General features: G+C 38.7%; 1 protein-coding gene and 1 long non-coding RNA gene across 3 annotated transcripts in view; one reads left to right on the forward strand and one right to left on the reverse strand.

The window, feature by feature from the left end:
- Positions 1 to 21,736, forward strand: part of CLYBL (citramalyl-CoA lyase) — a 179,669-nt gene that overhangs the window by 143,260 nt on the left and 14,673 nt on the right. Inside the window, exons 3-7 of one of the 2 annotated variants that reach the window (XM_065847709.2) lie at positions 7,318 to 7,506; positions 11,075 to 11,176; positions 12,964 to 13,057; positions 14,462 to 14,629; positions 19,801 to 19,925. In XM_065847709.2, the coding sequence (XP_065703781.2) occupies positions 7,318 to 7,506; positions 11,075 to 11,176; positions 12,964 to 13,057; positions 14,462 to 14,629; positions 19,801 to 19,925 (678 nt within the window). The remainder of the gene's footprint in view (positions 1 to 7,317; positions 7,507 to 11,074; positions 11,177 to 12,963; positions 13,058 to 14,461; positions 14,630 to 19,800; positions 19,926 to 21,736) is intronic. The other variant, XM_071807024.1, reaches the window with a different exon arrangement.
- LOC139827630 (uncharacterized) overlaps positions 19,594 to 21,736 on the reverse strand; it is a 44,481-nt gene continuing 42,338 nt past the window's right edge. The window contains exon 3 of the long non-coding RNA XR_011738507.1: positions 19,594 to 19,860. This is a non-coding gene — a long non-coding RNA (uncharacterized lncRNA). The remainder of the gene's footprint in view (positions 19,861 to 21,736) is intronic.

A 21,736-nucleotide genomic window follows, 5' to 3' on the forward strand; every position in this document is an offset into this window, starting at 1 on the left:
AATTTTACTGTGGGCATAACCTGTAAACACTTGGACTTGGGGAATTCTGTGAGATTTTGATCACATTACAAAATATTAATTTGCTAATTAACTAATGCAGATAAAGGACTTTATGAAAAGCGAGATAAGATCTGTTAATCGGTATTTGCGCAATACAAAAAGACATGTACAGTTGTTCCAAGTTTTCTCTTTCAAACACCTAGTTTTACTGAGACTGTGGGCAGACTGGGAAAAGTTCTTCCAGGAAAGAGGAAGGATGAAGGAAACCATGGCACAGCTGACCTGATTTTTCTTAATGCCTTCTGCACTCCTGGAGGCTTCTGAGCAGCTTGGGGCAAATGTTGGCTCCTTCAGTAAAAGCAGGCACAAGCCTCTGGCCAGTTGCTTTCTTTCTGATAAACTTCTGTTCGCCTCCTTTAGCTTGCCTTAAAGCTTCCACACTGTTTAACTTTTACCTTGTTTGGCCTTAATGATTTTTTCAAATAATTTATTGAATAATTGAGGCAGTAACTAAGCAGTGCTTCTGATGCTACTCATTTGCCACTCTTCAAAATGTACAAGACGTCTCACTTAGAATAACCCCACCTGAAATCAGCTGCTGAACAGGGACTGATAATTCGCTAAAACAGATGTAGTTTTGACCAACAGCAATGTATTTCATTATCAGTATTAATAAAAAGATACATTTTTAAAAATAAAAACTGGATGCTTAGATGTACGCATTTTCCATAATAATTTATTACATTTTGCCAAGAAAATACACCTTAAACTAGAACATTTTTAAATAAAAAATGTCCATAACCTACAGTTAAGTTCATGTGTTGGATGAAAGAAATGTACAGCCTTTTTGGTTTTTTAACTCACATCAGATTTCATATTTTGTGGTCTCACTCCATCGTGCAGCAGCTCATTTGGACTGTCCAGGAAGACTAATTAACACTAATGCTTCTAAAGAATTTTCATTTGTGATGCTAATCTGTCACAAAACCAAAAGCATCCTGAAAAAGCCAGGGAAAGTAAAGAGACTACATCTTGCAGCCAGCTTAAATTAGTGTTAGCTTGATTTGTCTTAATTGAAAGGTTGTTTATATCTCTTTTGTAAGTGTTTATAAAAGTTGGCAGACAGAAGAATAGCTGCCTACGTACACGAACAAAATTTTCTTTTATTGAAGCTGTTGTATATAGTACTGTCATTAAAAAAACATTTTGAAATGTTTCTGTACACAGTTTTAAGGTATAAGCCTGTCTCTGTGTTTATGTATACACACACAGCCCCCCCATGCTGTATTATTTTTGCTGCAGAGATATTTTTGCTAAGTCCTCATATTACATGAATATTTCTACGTGCCAATTCATTCTAGAAGCCTACTGGCCTCTATTTAAATTTCTCTGAGATACATGCAAGTCAGAAAAATATCTTAAACACAACTTGTGAAAATGTCTTGCTTCTGCACTAATGTACACATCCTCAGCTACCCCGTCGCAGCAGAAACGTCGTGCTTACATAGCTGAGCACCTATGAAGCTTTGTGGGGATTCGTGAGCCCTGGGTCCTGGACTGCTGGCTGAGTGGGCCTCAGGTTCTTCTTCTCTGGTTAACCACGTTCACAGCATATCAAGCCAGACCATCACCCCATCATCATATGTGGAAATTGTCCAACTCTGATGAGACTGGATAAACCCCAGCTAATATCTTCAGGATCCATGCTGGCCACGTTGGTAGAAGGAGGGAGAGGCTTGCTAAGCTTACATGGCAGCAAGCAGCTCCCAGCTATTAATAAACAGCTTTAAGAGATCTTGTCCTTTAAAAATACAGGGTAAATATTGTTGATAGGTGCACTAATGCATTCCTAGACATTAAATAAAACTTCTAGGAAAATGGGCAAAGAAATTAAGATTCCTCAGCAGAGCATAATTAAATTGTAGCTTAGCTCATAATGCTGGCCACCAAAGTTTGTTTCATTTAAGTGTTGCTAGACCATGTACTGCATGTACAGACAATTAGCAGAGCAGGGAGAAAAGCAGCAGATGCTAGAGATGCACAGAGTTGGATGACTCAGTATGGCATGAAGAATCTCTCTCAGAAAAGTGGAAAGGTTGGTATAAAAAAAGAAATGGCTTGGGCAGACCAAATAATTATTAGTGGAAGAATCCAACAATTTCATGAAAGAGTAGCGGGAAAATCAGAATCTTGCAGTGCTCTAAAATGTGTGTTTGCCTGAACTGCAGAGGCGATACACCAACATACACGATGGAGACCTTATTGTCCATCCTCCTCCTCCCCGCTCCTGTCCCTCCTTTCCTTTAGGATTACATAGTGGGTTTGGCATGTTCCCTGTTGAAGCAAAAGAAAACATGTTTTAAAACTTCTTAAGTCTTCAAAACTTCTCAACTGATTATCTGCTCCAAGGTAACTCAAATAAATTATTTAATAACAGTTTCCTGGAGGTTTTGTGATGTATGCATATTTTACAGCAGTTTTTCAGCCTAACAAGATTAACTAGAAATAAGTATTTGCCATTTCAAAGATTTATTCTCACAAGTACCTGATGCATGTAAGGTAGAAGGCAAGTCTCATGAACCAGGCACCTCCTGTTCTCAGAAACACTCTGCCCCGCTATTATGGTTCGCTTTGTTTCCTTAAATGTAATTTGTCTTTTCTCTTGCCAATCCCATTTGTGAATTTGAAACTAAATGAGGTATCATTTTGTATGATATCACTTCACTGACAGAGACCAAGCATGTGAAAAACGTCAGGCTTTACCTCTGTAGAAATTCAGTTTTACCCCAAAAATGCTAGGGGTATATAATATATGTGTGCTTTTGTAGAACCTTATTTGAGAGACGCATTTGTAGGGTATGCACTAATATAAGTGACAAAAGATTCAGCAATGTCAAGTCCTGTAAACAAATTGCTCCAGGGAAGTAACATTAACACGTAATTGTATGTTTTTACCATGTCAGACCAGTCACAAAAAATAACTTGAATTGTGATTATAGTAATTAATTTTTCCTCTGCCATTTGAAACATGCAAACTTATTATGGCAATGAGGATGGTAGATTCTGGCCTGCCATTTTAACACATCGTATATTTACATTTCCATATGAAGAATTATTGACAAAAGATGTTAACAGGATGAGATGCATACATAAACATACCTTTAAGTATAGCCACTATATTTACACTAAGACCCAAAGGTCTTGAGGAAAAAAAGGGGGGAGAGAAGGGGGATCAGGCTAGGCGATAAAGATAAAGCAAAACAGATTTTGTCCCCAAAGTCAGGAAGGTCTAGAAATCACAGCACTGGAAAGCTGGTTTGTAGGGTATTGTACCACTTTGAAAAGAAAGAAGAAAATGTCATTTTTCCATCTGCTGTTGCATTCCCCAAAATTCTGTTAATCTGACCGTCTTTCCTTCATTATTGTTGTGTTATCACTGTGTCCAGGGTGAGTGGGTGGCTGAGCTTCCAGCTTTATGGCATTCCTTCTGTTTTGAAGCAGAAATTTCTATGTCTTGACAAGAAAAAAAAAATAAAAGAAAGAAGGATAGTGATTCAGCTGGCAGGATGCTATGATAATACAGTTACCAGAGGCACCTATTTAGGTGCAGTTGTACTGTGTAGTTTTTATAAATAAGCCCGAGGGGCTCCTTCTTTGCCGCCACCCCCTTCCCCGAGTCTCGCGCTCTGCCTGCCTGATTCCATCCGACAGTAGAGCTGATACCACACTAATCCCCGCAAGTTTGGGACTAATGAACTAACTGCTGGGCTGCCGCCACGGAGCTTGGTCCCAAACTATACTGTACTTCACACTCGATTTATTCTCCAGATGGCGAGACTGCGCAGCCCCGCCGCGAGGGACCACCTCTTCCACTGGAGTGTAAAAGTGGACGGATGTTGTTTTCTTTACAGATTTGATAATTCAGAGCTCGGAACTCATGAGGATGGTTAGTTATTAGGTTTAATGGGTGCCAATTGAGCCGGCAACTTGCATATTCCCGTCTTTAATTTCCATGTCTGGGTGGCGGTGGATTTGTCGGCGATGCTGCGTCACCGAAACCTTTATCTTCTCCAGTTGGCGTAGCTGCGCATGGTAATGAACATCTTCCCGTGTCCTCCTCTGAGTCAAACAGAAGGGATGCAAAAGTAGCCACCCTGGCCAATGTTTTTTTTCCCCAGTGGGTTTTCCAGCACGCATTGCAAATTCAGCATATTTTAATAATATCACTGTTTACCACTGTTGTCTTTCTGTGTTGTTCAGTTTGATAAAGAACCCAGCCCATGTGGGACCCACCATCCCAAGCTATCTGGGGTTAGAATTGTTTACTTACCAATCAGATTTATTTCTTTATTAGCTATTCATTCATGACAGAGTGTTATCCGATATTGTAGTTCTCGTGTGAAGAACAGGGTAGATAATTTCTTTCACCATTCCTTAAAATTTCTAGTTGTACCATTCTTGGTAGGGACTTCGCATAGTGTTTGGAAGACATGCTTATTCTTGCATCTTCTGCTATAAAGAAATTATTGTATGAAGGACTACTTTTTTCTTTACTAGTATGATGTTGAAGTAGTTTACCTAGCTTAAAATTTTAGCTTTTGCGTGGACCCCACTCTAAGAATACCATCTACATTTCACTGCGTAATGAGTCAGAAAGGGCTCTCCCTTTTCTCCATGTTTTTAGAACATTTAGTCAGAGATTTTAGTACATTTTTTATTTACCCATGAAATGTTTTATTGGAAGCCGTGTAGGGAACTTGATATACCCCACTAACATCACTGGGAATTTCTCTGTTGTAGGAAGGGTGGGCACCGAGTCAAACCCCTCACAAGCTCTGACTTAGACTACCAGGTCCTCTCAGTTTGTCCCGCAATTAAAAATGTAAATTAAACCCTGATGTAGAAACTATAGTGACCAGAAGTATTTTATCGTGGAAAGGAAACATTTCCATTCCCGGGGTATCTAGGCAGACAGATATAAACGTAGTGGTTCTACGAAAATGCATCAATTCTCAACCCAACAGATGGCATGGGTGTGTTAACTAACATAGCAACATATTTTCTATTAAAATATGGGAAAAAACAACAACCCCCTCCCCATGTTTGTTGGTTGGTATGAATTCAGTGAAGTTGTTGGTTATTTTTGGGATACGTACCAGAGGGCTGCACATTTAGTTTATGTAAATTGATAACAGCAACAGCCTGTTAATAAGTGTTTTGTATGGAAATATACCTAGAAAGACACGATCTGTCTTTTTGGGAAGGGAGTTTGCAGCCTGAGCAGAAAAATCGCTAATGAGACCGTCTACTGCTCATTATTGCAATCTGAAAAAAATCGTAACAAATTTAGCTGTAAATTTGCTAGATATGTGCCTTCAGTTGGAAGTGGATGGTGCCTTAGTGGATAATTTGGGGAGATCTTTCTTTTGCAAATTGGATCAGTATATACTGAAACGGTGATAATCTGACTTTAAGTAAAAGCATAAATTGTTTTGGAGCACGTTTTGAAGCTACGCTTCTGCATCATATCCAGAAGCTTTCGGCCCAGCCCTAGAAACCCATTACCCCCCGTCTGGAGAAGGGATTTGTATCGCGCGGTAATGGCATCATATGGTTCGGTTTACCTAGTTCGGAAGGACTATTTCAGACGGCTGTGCACCGGAGCTGTCTTCCAGCTGGACGTGTTTGTAGTAAACCGCATGCATCTTTGTGTGGCTTTCCTAATGGCCCCAGCCAGAGCCCATTCACAGCAGTTCGAACATTTTCAGCTCGTATTTTCCAGAGATTACCTCCGAACGTGCCCCTCGATGGCGGTGCAGGGGTGCGGACACGTGCGCCGCGTTCCCGTCTGGCCGATTACGGGGCATATGCTCCCAGCCTCCAGAGGAGCACGGCTCGTAGCCCCAAGCCGAAGGCTGCTTGCTTCAGGTTTCATTAACTTTCTGCTTCATTATTCCTTTCCTTTTAACCGGTTAGAGCCATCAGTTGCTTTTTCTCTCCAAACTTAGCCTAATTATCGGGGGGTCCCAGCCCTGTAAATCAGTACACTGCAGGGCTGTCGCAAGCTGGCCTGGGAGCCCCTGTTCTGATGGGAGCTGACAACTGTAAGCTACTGTTCCCTCGCGCTGTTTAACTCAGACCACATTGGGAAACCGCCTTTGCCCCTCTCGCCGGCAGAGATTTGCATCCGTCTGGTTTAAATCTACTGTCATGTGCCATCTCACTGATTGGTATTACCCTGGATATTAACTTTGATGATTCCTTTTTTTTTTCCCCCCTTGAGTTTGCCTGTTTTCTTGAAAAGCATCTCTATTCAGCGACTGCGTATTGTTAAAAGTTGTTCCTGAACCTCCCCATGAGTCAGGAGCTTTAAAGTTTTATTAGCCCCATAAAAACTCTTCACAAATGAAATTACTTTTGATAAGTGTGCATTTTGACAATGCAAATTTGTTAGGGGCTGTTGGCGAGTGGTAGGAATTTGGGGTTGAAACTGCAGTTGGCAGGAACGGGGAGCCCAGCACCCTCATTGCCCCTCCCCTCTTCTTCTCCAGGCCAAGAAAAGTGTTTCGTTTCAGAGAAGCATGGAAGTATTCTTCATACAAATCAAATAGTAAACAGATTTGTAAATTCACATTAACAAAAATTAGCGAACAGCCATCAGAAACACATGTCCTTGGAGATTTATTTTATGCTGGCACTATAGCTTTTTACTTGGCTCAAGAAAAATCTACAAGTTGCTTTGACATTGTTTTCTCATGCGAATTGTGAACTGTACTATGGGCTTTAATACACTTTGGGTACATGGAGAAAAGGAAGACTGATATAGCAAAACCAGAGAAGTAGACGTACATCTGTGCTAGTGACATGCATGCTGTTTTATTATAACACAGGCAATACAAAGATGAATTACAAAAATTGTTTTATGCAAATGTATTAACATCCCATTTCTGTGAATGCAGCTATTTAGTGCAACATGTGATTAGTATAAATAATTGTGTTTGTTAGACATGTTCAGTAATAGTGGACACAAAAGTCATGTTTTCTACAGGTGGTGGTGTGGAAATACTTGGACATCTAACCTGAGCATTTTATTTACTAGTTATAAAGAAATTAAGAAGGCAAAATTGCGAGGTGCTGGTGATGACTGCTTCAGTAAATGTCTAAGGGTGACAGAGATTTTGGGGACACCAGTATACTGGCTGTCTAACTTTTTCCCCACATCATTTCAACAAGTTTTCTGCTTGGTGCACTTTTCTGTCAATAGAAAATAAGCTTTCTTTTGCTTTTCTTGTGCCTTTAAACACATATACATTGCAGAGGGAAGCAAGACTGACAGTTGTGAAAACCCTTGAAGAGGTTGACCTTGGCCATGCCGAAAAGTGTGTGAGGATTAACTCTGTGTCCAGCGGTCTTGCAGAAGAAGATCTAGAGGTGCTTCTGCAGTCCAAGACCCTTCCTTCAAGCATGATGCTGCCAAAGGTTGAAAATGTTGAAGAAATAAGATGGGTGAGTACCAACAACACAGTAGCTTTTGTCTGAAGCTGTTGGGCCAAGTTCACACAAGCATAGAGATGAATGACTCTGAGTTATGAGGAAGGCTGCAAATAACATATTGTGTTGTTGCTTGGCTAAGGTAATTGTGAAATGCATCCATTTAAGTGTGTGTAAGATGTGCTATACAAAAAGCATACGCGGAACACCTTGCATTTATAAAGAAAACAGATTTATTTCTCCCACAGTCAACAAAGAACCAATATTGATATCAGAATATTTTATAAAAAAATATAATATCTGACTCTTCTCTAACTATCCTAACAAACAAAACTAGTGTTTCTGTCCATAACCCTTAGTTACGTGTATTGTAAGCAGGAGTTGTGGAAACCATGTTAGCGACATATGAAAAAATGAGTTGGGGGGAAGGTCACTCCTTGGGGCAACTGGAGGAACAAACAGGAAGCTTTTAACCAGTGTTTTTAATTAGCACAGATATTATTTCCTGAACAGTTCTCTATTTCTTCCTTTTTAATTGCTGACAGGTGTGTTTGTGTTTCACGACTGACTTTTCAGCCAATAAAAACCTGAAATGTAAATGGTTGGCATGTCAAATTACTTAAGAAAACTTTGAAATAGGCCTAATTATGCTATAATTGTTTTAATTGTCAAGAAAAGAGGGACATTTGTTTAGATATACCATTATTTCTGTAACGTAGCAGTAAGGGAATAATACATAATTATTCACTTCTATATTTTCGCAAACCGCTAGCCGAGCAACTAGCACGCATGCAAGCTGTGATGAAAGGCAGGCAGACGCATTAGGATCTATTTTAATCTCAGCATCTAACCTTGATCAAACCCTCAAGATCGGGCATGAGCGCACAACTGAGCAAACACGTTGGGAACGTGACGAGCCCCATCCGTTCTGTGGCTCTGCCCCTTCGGCCTCCGCCGCTCGCAATGCAAAGGATACCGTCCCCTTCCACCAACATTTAATTAAATTAACCAGAATATACCTCTCAGGGTTTACAGCCGTGTAAGTGTTAGACGTAACTTGTCAGTAATGAATATTCATGCTTCCAAAATGGCAGGGCCCTGGCTGCCACCACGCAGGTTTTGCGGGGAGGTGGGACACGGGGGGCTCTTTGTCCGCTCATCCCCTTCCACCTTCCTTCTCGCCAACTTTGATTTCCTTTGCGGGAAACAAGCCAGCCCCAAAAACTTCTGCCTCGCCGCCCACCTTGTGCTCCCCTCTCACTTTGCCCAACCTTTGCACACAAAGAAAGCGCTCTGCTTAACACGGCTGCCTTCTTTACCCCAATCCTCCCAAAATTCACCCCGGCGTGATTTTTCACCCTCCCAGAAGCTGTTTATTTCCCCCCACCCCACCCCACAACCTCCCCCCCCACTTCATTTTTATTTATGTGCAGCAAAAAACCTGGAGGCTGATGCACAACTAAAAGATGGGCTTACTTGTTTTCTTTTGTGTGAGAATCTCTTGCTTTCCTTTTGTCCCTAGTGTGGGTACTTGTTTGACTGGCATGGCTTATTGGACTATAACAAGCGTAACTCTCCCTCCTTTGTGGCGGGACAATTCTCCCACAAATCCCGACCAGTGTGCATTCTTCCCGACACACTATTGGGTGTGCACTGGAATTGAAAGAATTGCTGAGGCCTTGCTACTTCATCCCCTCCCCAAGCTTTGTGGGTTTTTTTTCCCTCCGCCTTCTTTTTTTTTTTGTTGTTTTTTTTTTTTCCCTTTTCTCCCTGAAATGAACACTTTAGTGGGCCGGAAACATTTAATCGTCTCCTTTGAAAAAAAAAAAATAAATTAATTGAAAGTTCTCCACTTGTTACCTTTTGTATTGGTGCTCATTGCATTTTTTTTTAAAGGGAGAGGAAGGGAGACAATATTTAATTAAATGCGCTTTTTTTCGTTTGTTTACCTTCAAAACAAAAGATAGAAAAAAATCCCAGGAGTGTGACTTTTAGAATATTTTAAATTAAAAGAAGAGCTTTAACTTGCATCTAAAATACAAACACAGTAGCACTTCTTACTTTTTTTTTCACTTAAAAAATAAAAAACAGATAGAAGTCTCACGAATATACACTGATGCCATTTTATTACCTCATCGTCTGCATGAAGTTTACTGTTTTCTGTCACTGTAGTACCTCCCATACTGTACCCTCACAAATGCGAAATGCATTGATTTTTTTTCTTTTTCCTCCTTGCGCATTTTTGGGTGGAATTCTCTTCTCCAAAGAAAAGTTACAGAGAGAGCCACGGTGACGATGCGTAGCGGGGTTGGGAAGGGCAGAAGAAAGCTGTGATTTATTTTGGCCTAATTGTAAAGTTACTGCAAATTGCTGGAAAGCTTTTTTTCAAGATCTGGGTGATTAGATTTTCCTTCTTTTGGGGAGGGGTGGTTGGGGGAAGCTAAAAGGGGAAATAACACCTCTAATCCAGCTTCTGGTAAATAGGCTGCCAGCTTTTAAAATGAGTTTCCTTTCTATTAGTCAGAATATTATGCTAAGCCTTAAGCATTAGTTTTTTATGTTGCCATAGCAGCCTTATTCCTGCAGGGTTGTGACCTGCAATGATTACAGTACAAAGCTTATAGGGTCTTGAAACCCCCTTTGAAGATGAAAAGTCTTTGATGGTTTATATTTATGCAAATCTCTTAGATATGATTTACCCAACTGAGACTGAATGGAGAGATGATTAAAATTCCCTTTCCTTTGATATCCATTAATAGTAGAATATTCCTTAAATTTAAAATATATGCATATGTTATTTTTGTCTTTATTTACTAACATATTTTTGCCACACCTGCGTTATGTTTATCTCTGCACAAATTACGCGATCTGGACAGACATAATAGATTTACAATATAGCGCTGAGGGTTTTTTCCCCCCCTTTTTTTTTTCTTTTTTTTTTCTTTTTTTTTTTTTCCCCTTTTGAAAGGGGAAAAATCTGTGCAAGAGCTTTTGTATGTTTCCAGATGATAGATTTTGGAATTTGGGCTACCCCACTGGCAGCTCAGAGCTAGCTGTGAACTGGTCTCATGGAAAAAATTGGCAAGCTTTGGTCTTCAAAGAATTAAACTTCCTTTTTAAGGCCTTCCTAGGTAAGCTAAAAAATTATGAAGAAAAGCCTATTGAACAAAAGGGTAACGGTGCCGTAATGAATAATACGGATGCCACTTAGAAGGCTGGGGAGCACTTCCAGTGATGGCAGTGCTGGACCTGAAACAAAACCGGACCTCAGGTACAGCAGCACTTCATTGTTTTCCAGGGCCCGCAGATTTGCATTTCACTAAGCCAGGGTGAGAGGTGCTAAGCCTGGATTTTTTTTTTGCAAACCAGCCTCCGAACTTAGAAATGTATGGGAATGCTGCAGTTTCAAATTGCAGGCCCTGTTAAAAACCGGTTTAATTTTTTTAATTATAAGGTTTTAGGGTGGGAAGGGTTGTTGTTACAGGCAGGTGAAAATTTGCTGTGTTATATATACATGTAGGCTGTTCTTTTTTGTTTTTTCCTCTCTCTTTTCTCTCTGATAGCTCATTCTGTCAAGTTTTAGTTTTCAGACAAATTCTCACATCACCTAAAAGGCCGAACACTTGTAGAACCAATGAATTTTATCCCGTTTGTGGAAACTGCAGTGGGCTTGCTCAATTTTAAGGTAAGCAGGTCTTGAAGTGTTCATGTTTTGCCATCTCAGCAAACTAGGATGAGCAGAATACTCCCCAGTCTCCTCCTAATTGCAGCAAGGAAGAGAGATTAAAAAACACTAAACGTATTTTTCAGTCCCCTGAAACATCTGTATATTTAACTCTCGTGTTTGCATACTGAAGACCTTCATAAATTCAAAATATTTCAGTGACAGAACAGTTCCAGATAGCCCATGCCAAATAACAAAATCTCTCTGCATTGCTGTTATCACTTTTAATACACTTGGAGTAGAAACGTGCTTCTCCAAATATTTGAAATACCCACAGTGTTGCAATACACTTGGCTATTTAGTAGCTGTCGAACTGGACTTTTGTATAATGTTTAATTAGAAAAAAGAATCATCATCACTTCCTTATTGCTAAACTGGTATCTTTATAATGGTTTCTACTGATAACATTCCAACCAGATTTCATGTTGTAGTATTTTTTGTGTATATGATGGAGTGTTTAATGCTAAGATTAGAAGTATAATTAACTTGGAAAACAGGCAATATCTGAAGAAGGTGCTCCTTTCTTAGGGTCATTTTAGATCATTTTTAAGTGCATTTTCATATAAATCGCTCCCCAACCTTTACTGTCAAGTCCAGGTTTGTCAGAAAGGTGAAGCAGTGTGGTAACGAAAATGGAAGATCTCGTGCCTGCACCAGGAATTCAATGTTCCCCGCCCAAGCTCTAAGGGAAAAGTTTGGGACCAGCTGAGGACACACACATCAGAAGTACCTCCAGAAATACCGGCGGCCCTCTCAGGCAGCCTGCTCGTTTGATACAGCCATTTATCTTACAACACACGCTAACGTATCTGGGAACGTAATAAAGCAGTAACTGAACAGACATGCTCCTCTTTCGTGTGCATACACAGAATTAAATCGTATTTGAAACTGGCTGAGGTTTTTTTATTCACCTACGCTATTTTATAGTGCAATTTTTAATATTGCAGCTCCTGATGTTGGCAGGAGAGTTGCCTTTTAAAGAACTCTGGTTAAGAATAATTTCTTGTCGCACCAGCTGCACACACCAGTATAGCTTATAATTACATCTCTCTCTCTCTGTGTGTACCTTAGCCTTAGAAATATAAATATTTTCCAAACATTGATATAAAATAGTAATATTTTGGAAATGCGCTTCTTCACAGAATAGCTACGGCAGCTAATTTTTCCTTGCTTTTATTGTAATACTTTTCTGCAGCACTTGTTGCATTTTTAACTTCCTTACCTACTTCTTAGTTATACGTAGCAGAAGGCTTTAAATTAGCAATCCTATAAGGAATCCTTATATCCTATAAGGAATTCACAACCATTTTAAACCATTCGAATTATTTATTTATTTAAAGATATTGTGATTTTTTTTTCTCGTGCAGATATATTACGTGGCAAAATAATCAAATTTAATACTTCTCATTTGGTTTTAAGCAATATTTGACAAATGCTTTGTTTCATATTATTACATAAATACCTGAAGTACCAATCACAGTAATAACCCGATGTCAATCAATTGGTGGGAAATCTGCTACGATGTCCTATATTTACACAGCCTAGGCATAGAGGTGCTTAGGGAAAGATAATGTTTTCTCTTTTGCTGAGTCATTTTAAAGCACTGTGCACAAACACCTGCAATGGCTTTGCTTAATAGGAGCAATTTTAGCTGAAGGGTTTTGGTAACACAGAGTTGCTGTAATATCCTCTTAGTCTCTCTGCATCCTGCATTTCTGTAGAAATTAACGTTCTGTTCTCATTTGAAGGCTGTCTGTGAAGAAGCACTGAAAACAGGATCCCAGGTTGGCTTTCATTTGGACGCAGTCGTCTTTGGAGGAGAGGATTTCCGTGCCAGCATAGGTTGTTACCTGTCTGTTTGCTATAAATGTTAATGTCTGGCTTTTGCATCGGAGGAGCCCGATGTGACTTATGGCCATTGCTTTACCGGCAGCGATTATGAAAGTAATGTCAATGCTGGATTCTGAATTCTACACTTCCACTTTTCCCCTTAATTTTTTTTCAATGCAGAATGTATCACTGGGAAATTAAAACGTGGTCCCTGTGTGTTACAGTGCGCTGACACTTTCTTGCACTTCTTGCCATGCAGTACCAGAAGTTAATGGAAAACAAAACCAAAATAAAACGAAAAAACTGTTGAGTCACTGAAATTGTATAAAAATATGATATCCATAAGAAACATGCACATGCTTCTAAGAACTGCATTTGAAGTCCTAAAATTCCAGTGTCTGCTTTGTCATGGTTTTGCAGACAATTGTCTGTCAGGCTTTTGACATCATGCACAAGTACTCTCCTGATACATTTTGCTTTCATAAATTTACTTTAAATATGTCCCATGTCAAGAGAGTCGCCTATTTGTGTGAAAGCACTATTAGTCTTCCTCAAAAATAAAAAGTATTTCAAAATAGCTTTTATGAGCGGCCGCTTACGACCTTAGTAATGTGATTCAGTTTATAGATAATACTTCAGAGCTATCAACATTTACATTAAAAATAAGTACGTTAATGTAAAAAAATAGCTTTGCTTTAGTAAAATAATAAAAACTGGAAAACTGTGTGTAAATAGTGACCCTAAGTAAAGGGAACATACTATTATTATTATTATTATTGTTTTATTTTTTCACATCAGCCTTCACATGAGCACATTGCTTAACTGGTGCCCTGTGAGTGCATGAAGTCTCATGAATACTTTTGCTTCTTCTCAGAAGTCATCTACCGTCATTTTTCATCCAAATACTAAAGCTTAAATATTCAGCTTAGGACATCAGTTGTGACAAGAATCACAACCAGGGCAAGTGCAATTCTATTCTCAGTGTGAATTTTTTAACCATTTAGTTGTACCCAGTATATCAATTTGTATAAAGCTTCTTTTGCTGTAATGCTTCTCACTGTACATACAGTAAATACTGTAATCAAATAATTACTTCATGTTAGTCCCAACTTCACAGTCCTTAGCAGCCAAAATTCCCACTGACTTCAGGCTTACAACTTCTGATTTGAACTGTAGCAAAATCTGAATTTTATAATCTAGTGCTTAAAGAGAGCTTTTTTTGTTTTGCTAAAGCAACTTTCAGGTTTTTCCTCATAAGAGTATTGTTTCGACAATATAGCCTTGCAACCCCTCTTTTGTTTTCTGAATTGGTTAAATGAAATCTCAAAAGTGTTGGTTTTTTTACATAGGAAATATTTAAATAGAAAGGTTTTAAACACTCTTGTCAGCTTTTCTTTGTTTTCATTGTTTTCGTAGGTGCAACAAGCAGTAAGGAAACTCACGATATTCTATATGCCAGGCAAAAAATAATAGTCACAGCAAAGGCATTTGGCCTTCAAGCAATAGACCTTGTTTACATCGATTTCCGAGATGAAGAGGGGCTCCGCAAGCAATCAAGAGAAGGTGCCTTAATGGGATTCACTGGTATGGCTTTCTGCCGGTGTCTCAAAATAATGCATAGCTTCTTCAATTTAAATATATTGCTATATTTACTGCCACTCAGATGAATAACTTGGTTTTTATTTCAGGTCATTTATTGAAAAACTCAGTAACACCAAGCTCTTTTATGTTTATTAGGACCTTTAAAATCGAGGCTGGACATTTTGCCTGAAAATTCACAGCCTGCTTTTTAAAACCGCATCCCATGAAGCGTGTGACTATTTTCTGAAGAGAAGTTGGGGCAGAGGCCGTGCAGTGATTCCTCACATCATAGAGCAGGGGAAAGGCGACACTGTGCTCTGCCACGGCCACTCTACAGTTGCTTTGTAAAATATTTGGATCACAAATATTTTTTTTAGGCAAAGGAATTGAGAAGCAAATCTCAAATGCTAATTGCTAGGGGAAAAGGTGGTTGGTTTTTTTTAATTTTTTTCTTTGATTGTTTTTCATCTCCTGGCTCCCCTCCCAGTAAGTGCTGGTGACACCCACAGGCACTGGCAGACAGTAAGAGCAGCAGGCTCCTTGCCCCAGCGTCCTGTATAGCAGCCTGTTACTCTCTGATGGCTGGCCCAGGTCACTCAGACACCCTGGTGGGACAGTGCAGCCACCAAAGACTGGGGTTTTGCAACAGAAATCAGCCATTTCGCACATGCATTAGAGAGTTCTAGCATACAGGACCAACATTTTACATTGTCTCTGACCATCATTCAGGATATACATACAACAAGAACAAAAACCCCATCTCTTGGGTTTTTGTCACCAAGGGCATGGTTCTAGCTGATGCCATCTAGCAAACTACATTTTTACAGTTAGTGGTATATGATCTTAAAGCACCGAGCAAAATAATCTAATAAACCAAGTATTCTTTTAAGTCATCTTGACGTGCCAGTAAAAGAATAGAGATCGATGCTCTTCAGCACAAACTGCCTTACTGTCTGCTGAGCTTCAACGTTTGCAAAACCGGATCTTGTTTTGGAGGCAAAACAGTTAGCTCCTCACAGCTACATTATCCACGTCCATGTGGACTTCCACCCTTCAGTCATCTGTGATTGAAGTTGGGAAGATAATAGAGCTCCTGAATGGTAGCACCTGCTGATGGCCACCTAATCTCGACCAATATTTCCTAGCTTCAGGAAAGGCTTGATTTTTGAAAAAGCATAAGCATCTGAACCTCCTGTTGACAGAAGATGGAGCTGCAGATGCTTAGCACCTTTGAGAGCACTCTTTTTGAATGCTTAATGTGTATTTAAACACTTAACTCAGGCTACCAATTTAGGAAATTTAGAAATGCTCAGCATAAACCATGTTGATGGTGGTTTGGACTCCACTGACTTTATGGTGGAAGTTGTCTGACATCGGGACAGCGTCCAGATAGGAGACAAATTAAAAGGTCATGTGTGGCAATTTATAGGGTAAAGTGAATCACTGACTTGGCCATAGAGATGTCTTGCCTTATCTCATGAGGAGTAAAGATCTTTAAAAGGTACAGACTTCCCTAAGATGAACTCACAGCTCCGGCTCTTTGCCTCCTGCCTTTCCACAACTACCATCAGCACATTTCCAAAATCCAGCGAACAGCCTGATAACCAGTCCAACCATAATTAGAGACGGGGCAATATTGACTTTCCTGATTTGGTGGGGGAAAAAAACAAAACAAAAAACACAACAAAAACCACACACACACACACAAAATAAAAACAAAACCAAAAAGAACCAACAACAACAACAACAAAAAAGACAACAAAAAAACCCATACAACCTGTTTAAGTCAAAATAGCGCTTTTGGTAAAAAATAAAAAAAAAGTGAGGTTGATCCAAAATGTTTCACTTTTTGTTGCTTGTTTTGATGAAAATAAAATGTCATTTCAAAACTAAAAACAAAACCATTTTGTTCCAAAACTACAGAAATGAAACATTTTAACATTTGCAATTTAGTATTCATCATGGAAAATTACAAACAGGTCTTAACTTAATCCATGACCTTGTATAAAGCAGAAGTCTACAGATCGTATTTGCCACTGACAGTCTCTGGTAATGTGAGAGTAGAATACTGAAATGTCACCTTAATAACAAGTTAAAAACATGCAATTCTTGTTATTTTTAAATATTTACAATCCCTTCCTGCTACTTTTACACAAAGAATCAAAATCATTGAAATCAACAGGACTAAAACGAACCGAGATTTCTAAATTGCTCTCTTAACTGGAGAACACACATTTAGTTGCATGCATAGGACCAAATTCACCACCCTCAAAACTAATGCAGATCTAGAATATTCAGCAAAGATATATATATCCATAGATTTTCCCATATTCAGATTTAGACCAGCAGAATTTGCCTTAATCTAATCAAATATGTTCACTCAAGATTAAACAAGTGAAATAATATAACGAAGCATTTACCAGCTGTTTACTTACTATTGTGACCCTCATTGGTTATTGTAACAAATTTTTCTTTTCCAGTTATCTTATAAGCAGCTTGTTTTCCTTCAGCGAATGTGTTTATATAAAATCAAATGTTTTCAAAAGTAATTTAGACAAGTAATAGCTCTTTTATATGTATATTTTAATATATTTATGCTTGTATTTATATATACATATTTTTTTAATATGGGGGGAGTGGGTATTTATATAACCACACACACACACATACACACCTGGCAATATGTTTTACAATACCACAATGTGCGGACTCCAAATCAGTGTGTTGCCTATATAAATGGTTCTCAGGTTTAGGAATATTTATGTAAAAAATTAAGTAAACTTTGCCATTAGCTTTAACAGCTGACTCAGTCATTATAGAAAGTCCTGTGCTACGTGCTGAGAAGCCAGATATAAATACGAAACACTATAGGTTTCCTCTCTTTTGTAGAGAACTAAAATGACACCATCATACAGTTACCTAAAAGACTTGACAGGTATTGATTTAAAGCACGATATATCAAGTGGTACTGTAAAAAGGATTTCATGGTCATAAATTTTAATGTCTTCCAATTTTGCACTCTCTCAGTAACTTGTCAATAACAACAATTCTGTTTAAAATATTTGCTTCATTCCTGCATGGCATTAAGTCTGTTATACAGTTATTTGGATACATAATCTGTTACAAAAATCAACTGAGTGCAATAAATCAAAAGTTAGATCCTGTTCTCTGTAAAATGTTCAGCAGTGTTTTCATGATTAAAAGCGTAGCTTACTGCTATAGATGTCTTTATCAAAAGCAAATTATTTTTATGAAAATGTTTTACACTTTAAAAAATCACGTATAAATATTTGTATTTTTGTTATAATTATAGCCTGACTTCAAGTGTAGATTAAAATGTATTCTACACTTTTCCCAGAAAGTTAAGCTTCTTAGGATTTTGCAGGAATTATTTGTACACCCTTCAATTTTAGAATTAGTACTTTATCCAAGGAGAATTTGTTGTATTACAAATAAGGAACATCATAATCTTATTAATGGTGACATTTGATTAAATTGACTAAAAAACATTTTATTACACCTCACGTAAAACACATTAGTTAAGGAAATTCTCTCAGTGTCATTTATTTCAAAAAACGTAGTTCTTACTGAGTTTAAAACTTTTAATTATTATAAGCTATTTTTTAAATAGTTCCCATATTGAAATTTCAAACTGAAAATTTGGATGCCCTGAAGTTCATAAATGAAAAGTTGTTTGATGGAAAATAAAATAAAATTGAGTTACTTATGGCTTTTGAGTAAAGAAATGTAGCAACACTTAAAAGCTACTGTTTCTTTGCTCATTAAATTAAGCAGATTGTGCTGCTGCATCCCCCGATTTTGTTTATACTCTGGGTTATCCCTCAGACCCACTGCAGTCTGATCCAAGTAATCCCAGGCTTTGTCGTTTGGTTGATTTGTCGTTGCTTTGTTTTTGTTTTCAGAGGTGATTTAATTTAAAATAGGTGTATCTTCTCACAGCCCTTCTTACACCAAGCCAGGGGCTGATTCCTAACGTACGGCTGGCTCCATGTCAGTGGGAACATCGGAGCAGACCCCCCTGATGTGCAGGAAACCTCCTTAGGTCCTGACGCTTCAAACTTTTCCTTGCACGCAAAAAATCTGTCTGCAGCGTGGGGCGGGATGGGGTGGCCGTGGGACCTGCCGTGGGCAGGAGGCTGCTGGCTTCGTGGCAGGTTTGCAAGCTCGGGCTCATCCCCAAACCCCATTTTGTTATCCGGCAGGGAGGAGAGTCGTTTATTCTACAGGAAACTGGGAATTACGGTAGCCTTTCTTTACTGAAACACTTTGAAACCCAAGAAATCACACTGGCCTCTGGAATTCCCTTAGAAATTAACTCATAATGTCAGATGTTACACTTTTAAAACTGTCAAACAAATTAGATGCGTATTTGTTTTAAGGTAGCTAAATACAATAACAGATTGAAGCGGATTATGTGGTTGTCTATTCACATTTGAAAATCTCTAGTAAAAAAAGGCAACATCTACTTTTATTTTCTTAACATAAGCTATACAATAAAGGATTAAAAAAAAAAAAGTGCTTGATAAAACTTCAGGGCACTGCTGGTAGTTGTTTAATATACCGGTGACTAAATAAATGTTGCAACCTACCTGCAACTGCTAACTATGGCAACGATGGTTTAAACAACATTGAGGATTTTATGATGCTAAACCAATACTGAGAATTTAGGGCACGATGCTTAGGTGCCTGGTAACTTTTCAGTCCTGCAAATCGCTTGCTACCTCCTTCAGATCTCATTTTCTGGATACATTTTAATATAACTTATTTTATATGCGACTGGAGCTATTATTTATATAGTAAAATTCAGTGATGCATTATGCTAAAGTGTTATTGACTGCCCGAGACAAACGATTGCACCTGAAAAGACTGAGAGAAGATCTATGGGTTGAAATGGGGAGGGAGGAGAAAGAATCGTGGCTTCTTTCAAACAATATTGAATGCAAGCGTAGCTCGAGATATTTTTATTCTTAAAAAAAATGGCAAAAGGCTGTCTGCCTGTTGGCCAGTTTAAAAAATAGAAGAAACCAAGTAAAATAATTAGTTAAAGAGGATGAAAGTCTGCAAGGCATATGAGAGCCTCAAGTGGTTGGAACATTTTGCTTGAACATCTGTTTGTCGATGCATGATTCTGGTGTTATTAATCTTCTTTGTAGGTAAGCAGGTGATTCACCCCAACCAAATTGCTGTTGTCCAGGAACAGTTCTCTCCGAACCCTGAAAAAATAAAGTGGGCACAAGAACTGATTTCTGCTTTTGAAGAGCATCAGCGATTAGGCAAGGTAAATACTTTGTTAATATGCCATAGTACAAACCAAATTTCAATTATTTTTGAGATTTAGAAAGCTTGGTGGTGGCTCTTTGAATTTATCTTGTGAAGTGTGCTGTAACTGAGAGTAGTGCTGGTGAAATCTGTGTCTGGATAGACTGTAGAGTTTATATTTATTATAAACGTGTCACTTCCCAATATTTTTACAAATAGACCAGCTATCTGTTTCTCCCCCTCCTGTTTTAACATTAATTCTTGGAGTACACAGCCTTTTGAGTACCTACATATATCTACAAGATAGGTGAATTAAAACTGCTTCTCCATTATACCACAGAATCACGATGCTACTGTCATAGGAAAATATTTGCAATCAAAAGGCAGGTAGCCTGATAGGCGACTCCCGACTGCTTGTGCAGATATCACTTATGGAAAGAAATAAACAGATTAGGAAGTCTTGGTTTTCTAAAATATCTCTGTGGTGGTAAACCTGTTTCATTTTTGTGGGGTTTGATCCCACAAAATTCGCTCACTGGTAGTGAGTGAATTTACTTTCAAGCAGGACTGCTTGCAGATTGTGGCTCTTAATCATTAGAAATGGGAATGTTTTATGTGCATTTGTACCAATTGCTGGAACTGAAATTTGGATAGAGGAGAAAGCAAATTAACACTAGAATATGATTGTTCCTAATTTAGTGCATCATTGAGTCTCACGTTTCCTGCTCTGTGGGTTTCTGCTATGTAAATATTGCGGTGGTGATGCACAATCTGTCTCCACTTTGTGCCAGTAATACTTAAATTAGGGGTCGCCTGAAGGAAGATTTTATGCTAGTTGCGGCATTGTCAGTTAATTATCTTAAAGGTTATTTGCTATAATCCAGTTTGCCTCTTTTTGAAAGGAAAAAAAAAAAAAAGTTGCAGCTAAATATGTTTATCTTAGTTGCAGCCAAGCCTGGGCTAGTTAAAAAGCAAAATCCCAATGTCAGAACAGGGAGTGCAGATGAGCCGGGAATGGTTCGTGTGTGCTTCTGTGGCATTCGAGTGGGAGACAAATCTCTGCAGTAGTGAAGTTCATATGAAAGACTGTGCATAGGGTCTCACTTTCTCCAGTGTCCTATAAAGGTTTTTTCTGTACATTTCTTCATTTTCTGGCAGGTAGAAATAGATCAGAGTGTGTCCCTTCTCCGTTCCCCTGTATTTCTGATACTGCAGGTGTTGTGCACTAGAAATGCTGGAAAGGTGAAAGCAGAAATGCTGCTTTTGTCTCAGGGTAAAAGTATGACAAGGTATTTGCTATTGCTCTGCCCTTCTCTTTGCTGGGCTATCGCATCTCCTCTGGGGTACCTGGGTGTTTCAATTGCACCCATTACTAAGATATTTGGGTGCTGTCCTGAGCAATTATTTGAGGGTCACTATGAGGATGCTATATGCCTGTATCCCTTTGTTCTGTTCCCTTGCTTCTGTTCCCTGTCTTCATGCAAACAATTTAGAAACAGAAAACATATCACTGGTTTTGCCCATTATTCCAATTTGCAAAGCTTGGCTCTCTTACAGAAGGCATCGTTATAAACATACTGCTGCTGCAAATCTGTAGGCAGGTAGATGCCAAAAGGAAAAAGTCGGACTGCAAACCAAATATTGTTTATGTTTTTGATGTGTATAATACTGTTCATTCAGCTGAATTTAGTGTCAGAAACTCATCTACAGAATATCCCTGTCATATGAACAATAGATGGGGAGAGCAGACTAAATTTAACTCTAGTCCCAGTATCACACAATCATGAAGCCAAATGTTTAATATTGAAGAATTCTGTTTTAGGCAAGCGT

Source organism: Patagioenas fasciata, chromosome 1 (assembly GCF_037038585.1).
Source record: "Patagioenas fasciata isolate bPatFas1 chromosome 1, bPatFas1.hap1, whole genome shotgun sequence".
NCBI lineage: Eukaryota > Metazoa > Chordata > Aves > Columbiformes > Columbidae > Patagioenas > Patagioenas fasciata.